The sequence below is a fragment of the Berghia stephanieae genome, chromosome 2 (genome assembly GCF_034508935.2).
Source record: "Berghia stephanieae isolate SIO BIC M18660-M18661 chromosome 2, UCSD_Bste_1.3, whole genome shotgun sequence".
Lineage (NCBI taxonomy): Eukaryota > Metazoa > Mollusca > Gastropoda > Nudibranchia > Aeolidiidae > Berghia > Berghia stephanieae.
In genome coordinates this window covers 104,323,203-104,332,667 of record NC_088361.1, presented here as the reverse complement: position 1 = coordinate 104,332,667, position 9,465 = coordinate 104,323,203, and the positions used below count along the sequence as shown (strand labels likewise).

The 9,465-nt window shown below is 35.5% G+C and overlaps 1 protein-coding gene across 1 annotated transcript in view; it reads right to left on the bottom strand.

Annotated features, from left to right (window-relative positions):
- Positions 1-420: 420 nt before the first annotated feature.
- Positions 421-9,465, bottom strand: part of LOC144966141 (large ribosomal subunit protein uL24m-like) — a 63,131-nt gene continuing 54,086 nt past the window's right edge. Inside the window, exons 4-6 of the mRNA XM_078902256.1 lie at positions 8,191-8,297; positions 4,724-4,863; positions 421-630 (exon numbers count right to left, since the gene is read on the bottom strand). Coding sequence (XP_078758382.1) covers positions 494-630; positions 4,724-4,863; positions 8,191-8,297 — 384 coding nt within the window. The 3' untranslated portion in view covers positions 421-493. The remainder of the gene's footprint in view (positions 631-4,723; positions 4,864-8,190; positions 8,298-9,465) is intronic.

Below are 9,465 nucleotides of genomic sequence, written 5' to 3'. Positions count from 1 at the left end.
TTCAATTTAATTTATGAATACAGACGATGTGATTGTTTCAAGGTTTCTCCTTTGTGACAGAAAACTGACGTCTGAACGGACCAAAAAAAATACTAATTCCGAATAAAACTTTAAAAATTCATATCTCATTTATTTCTTGTTCGATTTTTTTCAAATAAAGTTTGTTGTTCTTGTATTTACAATTTCTGTATGAATATGTCACTATATTCACTTCTGAGTACTTTGAAAAATTGGCTTGTGGTACCTACTTTGTCAACAACAAATGATGACTGAAAACTAGAAAATCCACATCATCAACTATCGCAAATTAAAGAGAAGCCTCTTTTCCATTTTATTATACAGTAGTTGTTTTAAATTTCGATATAAATAAACTAGAACGATTTACCGTGGTGAAAAAATAATATAACAAAAACACACAAATTATCTGGCTCTAATTTATTCACACAAAACAATTTATTATTTATTTAAATCAACAAATTAATAAAAAATAATTTTAATAGTAAAAATTTGGAGCCCTTTTTCTGTGTTCTTTGATTCCCATGGACTCCATGATGTCTTCTTCAAATGACTTCAAAGATGGCTTGAATGTCACTTGAAGCAATTCTTTCTCGTCTGTGTCACAACTTTGTGCTGAAATTTTAAAAAAAAAAAAATTGAGCTTTTATATAGCGCAATATCCACTAAAATGTGCTCAAAGCGCTTTACAAGGGGTCCCTGGTCAACAGCAACATTTAACATGTAGGACAGAACATGACGCCTGTCAGGCGATATTACAATTTTTCGGACAAAGACAACGCTAACGGCCAGGTACTCATTTTATACCTGAGTACGGTAAGAGAATGTGAGTAAAGAGCCTTTTCCAAGGACTCAACTATGCGCCGAGCGAGGCTCGAACCCAGGACCTTCCAATCCGAAAGCGAGTGTCATACCACGAGACCACATAGCCGTACAAACAAGGGAATCGTTTTCAACAAGTCACGAGGATCATACCTGCCAACTTGAAAATTTCAAATTCAGTAAGAAATACAAAATTCATCAGTAATTAATGGTAAAATGTCAGTAATACTAAAGCAAACAAAAATAACGATAGATACACCCTTTTATGTATGTAAAATAAACTTACCGTGTTATATAGGCCTACTACTTATGCAGGTCAAGCCTCAATCAAAGTCCATTTTCCATGTAAAAACTACATCTGCTACAAGTTCTACACATTTTCATTGTAGCATGCGGTAAATTATGAAAACAAAATAAATTATTTTTTTATTTAACGTTGCGACCATTTGTATCAGTAATATTTCTTCTATTTCCCTAAGTCCGTAATACTCTTCAACAGTCGTAACGTCACTTCCTTCCTAATGACGCATGGTAACTTAGTAACACTGGCTCTAAACTATCGGAACAATGGCGGACGCCTGTATGAAATATTTCTCCGGCGAGCACAAAGGGTATCCAGAGGGAAAAAAACACATAAATTTGATCATGTTTTGACTTTTACACATTCTGATCACAAGGCATATGAAAAGTTCTAGCCAGCATGAAAAATAAAAAGTAATGATTTTCTTTGTTTAGAACCAAGATGGCCGCCATTGCTGGGCGGCGTGACATCAGACTATTGAATCGTATTGTCCTTACACTTCCGTAACAATTACGGACGGTCCGTAATAAGAGGCAGCAGTTATGGAGGATCAATATTTAGTTATTTGAGTTGTGAGATGAAATTCTCCACAACGTACCTTCCATTACCGTCAACTGGGGTAACTTTGCCTCAAAGGGGAAACTGCCTCAAAGGGAAAACTTTGCCTCAAAGGGGTAGCTTTGCCTCAAAGGGGTAACTTTGCCTCAAAGGGGAAACTTTGCCTCAAAGGGGTAACTTTGCCTCAAAGGGGAAACTTTGCCTCAAAGGGGAAACTTTGCCTCAAAGGGGTAACTTTGCCTCAAAGGGGAAACTTTGCCTCAAAGGGGAAACTTTGCCTCAAAGGGGAAACTTTGCCTCAAAGGGGTAACTTTGCCTCAAAGGGGAAACTTTGCCTCAAAGGGGAAACTTTGCCTCAAAGGGGAAACTTTGCCTCAAAGGGGTAACTTTGCCTCAAAGGGGTAACTTTGCCTCAAAGGGGAAACTTTGCCTCAAAGGGGTAGCTTTGCCTCAAAGGGGAAACGTTGCCTCAAAGGGGTAACTTTGCCTCAAAGGGGAAACTTTGCCTCAAAGGGGAAACTTTGCCTCAAAGGGGTAGCTTTGCCTCAAAGGGGAAACGTTGCCTCAAAGGGGTAACTTTGCCTCAAAGGGGAAACGTTGCCTCAAAGGGGTAGCTTTGCCTCAAAGGGGAAACGTTGCCTCAAAGGGGTAACTTTGCCTCAAAGGGGAAACGTTGCCTCAAAGGGGTAACTTTGCCTCAAAGGGTGTAACTTTGCCTCAAAGGGGAAACTTTGCCTCAAAGGGGTAACTTTGCCTCAAAGGGGAAACTTTGCCTCAAAGGGGTAACTTTGCCTCAAAGGGGTAACTTTGCCTCAAAGGGGTAGCTTTGCCTCAAAGGGGAAACTTTGCCTCAAAGGGGTAACTTTGCCTCAAAGGGGAAACTTTGCCTCAAAGGGGAAACCTTGCCTCAAAGGGGAAACTTTGCCTCTGAATTTGGAGCTTTTTGAATAATCTCAGCTTTGTTGTAGTTATTGTACCCATTAAAGGACTTTAATTTTTATCAAAGATTTATTCCGTCTACTTTAATGCTGACAGGAGCCACTAGGAGGAAGCGCTGCGTCACGTGATCACTTTTAGCGTTGATCACTTGAGCCCATCAACTTCAATTTGATTTAAATTCTATATTATTATTATTCTATATTTTCAAACGGAACTGTGTTAAATTTATATGTTGTGAATTCATTCATTTGGATAGTTGTATATATTCGTAAAAATTATGCAATTTTAAACAATAGTTTAACGCCTATTTATCGCCTGCCATCTCGGTCCCTTTGTTTACAATACGATTCAATAGTCTGATGTCACGCCTCCCGGCAACGGCGGTCATCTTGGTTCTAAACAAAGAAAATCATTACTTTTTATTCTTCATGCTGGCTAGAACTTTTCATATGCCTTGTGATCAGAATGTGTAAAAGTCAAAACATGATCAAATTTATGGGTTTTTTTTCCTCTGGTTACCCTTTATGCTCACCGGATAAATATTTCATACGGGCGTCCGCCATTGTTCCGATAGTTTAGAGCCAGTGTTACTAAGTTACCATGCGTCATTAGGAAGGAAGTGACGTTACGACTGTTGAATAGTATTACAATGAACGCCATCTTTGGTTCCGAGACAATGATGGAGAGAGAAACATTCGGGATTTGGTTGAAGTGAAAAATCCACGACATTACGATCACAACACGAAAAGTGTTTTCATGCAGAAGAACTTATTTTCTTTGTGTCTTTCTGTCATTTCTTGAGATAATTTGCCTGGCTATTGTTCGCACTGATATCGATTTCTGCACGGCGCAGTGAATACAGGTTTTTGTCCTAAAATACAGGTTTTTGTCCTAAAATACAGGTTTTTGTCCTAAAATACAGGTTTTTGTCCTAAAATACAGGTTTTTGTCCTAAAATACAGGTTTTTGTCCTAAAATACAGGTTTTTGTCCTAAAATACAGGTTTTTGTCCTAAAATACAGGTTTTTGGTCTTTAAAATATGGGTTTTCAAAAGGCTAGGTTGGCATCTCTGCAAGGTCAGTTTTACCTGTGCACCAATTTCTATTGTTACCACAATACGTAGGTACATCAGTAATACGGGGTTGCATGTTACTGACATTTTTGCATACTTGATGGTAACTGTGAGAGTATGCAGGCAAGCAAATTATTGTTAATGTATAGTTATTATAATGATAATTATTATATTATTGTATTATTATTATTATTATTATATTATTATTATTCTTATTATTATTATTATTATTATCATTATCATTATTATTATTATTATTATATTATTATTATTATTATTATTATTATATTATTATTATTATTATTATTATTATTATGAATATTATTATTATTATATTATGAATATTATGATTATTATTATGATTATGATTATTATGATTATTATTATATTATATTATTATGTATTATTATTATTATTATTATTATTATTATTATTATATTATTATATTATATTATGATTATGATATTATGATTATGATTATTATTATGATTATGATTATTATTATTTATTATTATTATTATTATTATTATTATTATTATTATTATTATTATTATTATTATTATTATTATTATTATTATTATTAATATTATTATTATTATTATTATGATTATTATTATTATTATTATTATTATTATTATTATTATTATTAGATGAAAATGGAAAGGCTTTTGATGTCAACAATTCAGGCGATGGACGTTCATTGTCTGTATTTTTCCCATATAAAAACCTTTCCATTTTCACCTTCTCGTTAGTATTTTCACGATCCCAGACTACAGCCAGCTCCCCCCACTGCTATCCAATTCAATTCTATAAATAGTATGCGCTTGGCTAAGAAGCTCATAACATTGCCATCCGGAAGTATAACGGACCAACACACAAAACTGTGTGTACCCATGAACGTTTATAGTCATGTTAATACAGTTCAGTGAGCATTACTCATAAACGCGGATGGCAAAAAACAATAACAAAGACCTGAGTGACGTCATCTTCGAACTATCTATAGTATAACACTTACTTTTATAAGAGCCGATCTCAATGAAATCCTCACTGTCAGGCTGGGCCCTGTGTGACAAGGGGATGATTCTACCAGTCCTCAAGGCCACTCGGACACGGTTCCCATCCTCGTCATACCGCCATTCTGCATTGGTTGGTTTCCTGGAATAATAACAAACTGTTTTTGTTTTTAAGAGTTTTACGGCGCTTGCAACACATTAACTCGCTCAATCCTAGAGATTTTTGCTGCTTTTCAAAATTGGAAAAAATGTATTAAAAATGAGCATGTACATAGATCGTTTTATTCAACTACCATTAATATGTAAAAATTAAAACCATTAGCTTTGATACTACGCCTATAATTTGTCTCAGAAAAATGTAATAAATAGGCATGGGGTACTACGGATATAGTCGGTGTTAGGGTTGAGTGAGTTAATTAGAGCATTTTTTTCCCCATACCAACCATGTTTGTTTTTGTTTTTAAGGGTTTTTACGGCGCTTGCAACACATTTAGGTCATATCAGCGCCAGTAAAAAGGAAGAAAATGTGATAGTAAAAAGTTCTAGAATTACAATTAAAGCGCCCAAGAAAAGGTAAGACAAAGGGGGATTGGTTCAAATAGGAAACAGATGTAGATTCCAAGAGCACACTATCAAAGTACTGAGTTTGAGATCACCTAAAAGTCTCATCCACACACAAGCCCAGGTCCCAACTAAGAGGGATACACTCAAATGTTTAAAAAATAATATATAATATGTAAACAAAACAATACAGTGCATAACAGAGAGATGATTTACAAGAAAAAAAAAGATCATCTCCCAAAATTCTTAACTATACATTTGACTGTTTCCCTCCCAGCTAGGATATCCGGCCAGGGCCAGGACAAAACCAAGTAATCTCATTCCAAGACAAAGACAGAAAGCATGTTGGAAAACAGACATAAGGGGATAGAAGACACAGTATGAACCTCCCTGCCCACTATGGGAGGTCAGGAACCTCGCCCAGAACAATAACAAGGATAACATTAATTAGACAATATCAAAGATTGGGCAGGTCAGAAGATTTAATAAAATTTCAATATTATTCAAAATCTCTCCAGAAAAGAGTTGTACCAAAAGTTAGAGGAGAAGGATCAATAGAACATGTTAAGGGGGAAAAAAGCGTAGAGTTACAAGCAAAACATTGGATTTTACCGTATGTTTGTACAAAAGAATCAAGATTAAGGATTTTACAATGGAAGATTATGCACAATATTTACCCTACCAATATATTGCTTCATAAAATGAAAGTTGCAAGTTCAAATAAATGTCAATATTGTGAAAAAATAGACTATTCTGAGCATTTCTTTTTTAAAATTGTAAATCAGTAAAATCTGTATGGCGGGAGATAGAAAGCATAGTTAACAGTAAGATAGGGAAACAAATACATACAGTTTTGCAAAAAGTAATGGTGGGATTGATTGATTATCCCGGAATCAATGAATCGGATCGTATGTGGATAAATCATTTGATTCTCGTTGGAAAAATGGTTATCTCTAAAATCAAATATGGCCCAAAAAAATATCCATTAGCGATATTAAACCGATATGAGGATCAGAAAATTGATATAAAATAAAATAAAATAAAATAAAATATTATTATTGTTATTATTACTGTTTTTGTAGTTGTTATTATCGTTGTTGTAGTTATTGTGGTTGATATTATTATTAGATATTATGGTTCCTGTTTTTGATAACGTGGCTGTTATAATACTTTTTGTACTTTTATCACTAATTTTATATGCTCTATCATTATTATAATTTCTATTGTTGTTGTTGTTATTATTATTATTGTTGTTGGTGTTTTTATTATTATTGTTGCCGGTGTTGTTGTTATTAGTATTATTGTTGTTATTGTTGCTATTATTGTTATTATTATAACTATAATTAATTACTTGGACCTGTGTTTCTGAAGGTGGGTATATTGATTGTACAATTTGTATACACATAGTTATGAAAAAATTATGTTACATTAAAGCAATAAACCAATCTTATCTTATTAAAAAAACAAAACAAAAAAAAAAAAAGATTGGGCAGGTCCCCCCAGGATGGAAGAACTACTCAGACGTACTCTGGAAGAATCCATATTTAAAAATTTGGCCAACAAAAAACGCGTCCTTGAAAAGACGATCGATTTAAATGACTTTATTTTGGAAAAAAAAAACAAACAAAAAAACTCTCAATCCTGGGACTTCGAGGAGTTCCATTAGGGCCATGGAACCAGAGTTAATCCCATTTTCTATAAAGTGAAATGGACAAAAGAAATTGCTTGCTACACTTTTTTGTTTGTTTGTTGCTTTAGGTCTCTTCCAACACAATTGAGGTTATATGAGAGACCGCTGAAACAAAAAAAAAAACAAGCAATCTAACAAAAATAGTACAAATGTAAATCAAAATCATAACCTAAAGATATCATAAGCTAAATTATAAATAACCAAGAACAAACAGGCAGAAGATTTACAGAAAAAAAAATATCCCCTGTCAAAAATACAATCACAATCCAAAGAAGCAGGATAGGCTAGTAAAGAGAAGAAGAAACGACATCACTATCGGATCGTACACCCATGCGAACATCATAGGTATATGATTCAAGGGTGATGCTCCCATCCAACCACCCGCTTGCTACACTTTGGATAGGACGCTAGTCAATCACAAAGTACTTTCCGCCAGATCTAATAGACCCAGCTACCCAATCACACCTGGATGGACAAGCAAGGGAATCAGAACAAATCCCGACTGCACACGGGATCGATCTTGGTCCCCTTGCGTGTGAAGTGAGTGCTCTACCGACTGAGCTATGGTTCCTTTCAGCATGTCATGTCATTGCCACAAGTTACTGTTATACCTAGGGGCAGCGTGGCTCAGCGGTACGGTCTTTTGCTTCGTACCTGAAACTGAAAGGTACCGAGTTCGTTCACCCGCCGTTGCGCTGTGTGGCCTTGAGCAAGTCACCTCGCCCTAGCTCAATTTGCGCCACTGCACTGCGGCTCACGCCTGAGTTATTCCAGTCTTCCCTTGGAATAGATTACCCTAGAGACAAATTTCCCATATGGGATGAATAAAGGGAATTTTTAAATTTTTATATTGGAAAAAATTTGATTGGTCTTTAGGCTAAATCGAAGTGGTCAAATAAATATTTTCTTAAAAAATAGTGAACAAGTAAAATTTGGAAAAAAAAACCCTTTTTAATACGTATACGAGATGTCCACTTGTCCATTAAACTGGCCATAAAGTATAGATAGATAGTATGCGCTTGACTAACAAGCTCATAACATTGCCATCCGGAGGTATAACGGACCAACAAACAAAACTGTGTGTATCCATGAACGTTTACAGTCGGGTTAATACAGTTCAGTGAGCATTATTCATAAACGCGGATGGCAAAAAAACATAACAAAGACCTGAGTGACGTCATCTTCGAACTATCTATAGGATACCAGATAAATTCTTACATATCACTGGGGTCCAGCAAGGTGACCTCTGTTGTTACCAGCAAGGGTTTTTCCTGTTTGCTCATGAAGCCTGGATTGGTCGCTGACCGTCTTGCCCATTTGTAAACCTGGGGGAGTAGGAATTTATAAACATTAAACATCACCTTCATCACCATCATCATCATCTATTATTATCATCATCATCATCTTCATCACCATCACCATCGTCATCATCTATTATCATCATCATCACCATTATTATTATTATTATTATTATTATTATTATTATTATTATTATTATTATTATTATTATTATTATTATTATTATTATTACTATTACTACTTCTACAACAACTACATCTACAACTACAATAACTACTACTACTACTACTACTACTACTACTACTACTACTACTACTACTACTACTACTACTACTACTACTACTATTACTACCACTACTATTACTACCACTACTATTACTACCACTACTACTACTACCACTACTACTACTACTACTACTACTACTACTACTACTACTACTACTACTACTACTACTACTACTACTACTACTACTACTATTACTACCACTACTATTACTACCACTACTATTACTACCACTACTACTACTACACTACTACTACTATACTACTACTACTATACTACTACTACTACTATACTACTACTACTACTACTACTACTACTACTACTACTACTACTACTACTACTACTACTACTACTACTACTACTACTACTACTACTACTACTACTACTACTACTACTACTACTACTACTACTACTACTACTACTACTACTACTAATACTACTTCTACTACTACTACTACCACTACTACTACTACTACTTTTACTACTACTATGTACTACTACTACTCATCATATCTTGTCGCGCCAGTGAGTCAGCCAGTCCCGGGCAGTCTGGTTGCATTCCCTCAGGTCAGCATTGGTGCAGTGAGGTCCCAGCGAGCATTCAGACAGGATGTGGTCCATGGTCTGTCTGGGGTGATCGCATGGGCATTCAGTGCCCGGTGAGATTTTCCATTTAAAGAGGTTGGTGGCGGTGTTTCCCACCTTTGCTCTAGCTCTGTTCAACGCCACCCATTCTTTTCTCTTGAGGTCTGTGCCTGCTGGGAGCTTTTCTGTTGGGGGCTGGAGGGCATCGTTTGCTGTCTTGTCCCATTCTACCCATTTGTCCAGGCGGAAGAATGCTGAGTGGTCTGGGTGAAGGCTCTCTACTGTGAGGAAGCTCTTCCTTGATTTGAGCCTGCTTTTGGGGCAAT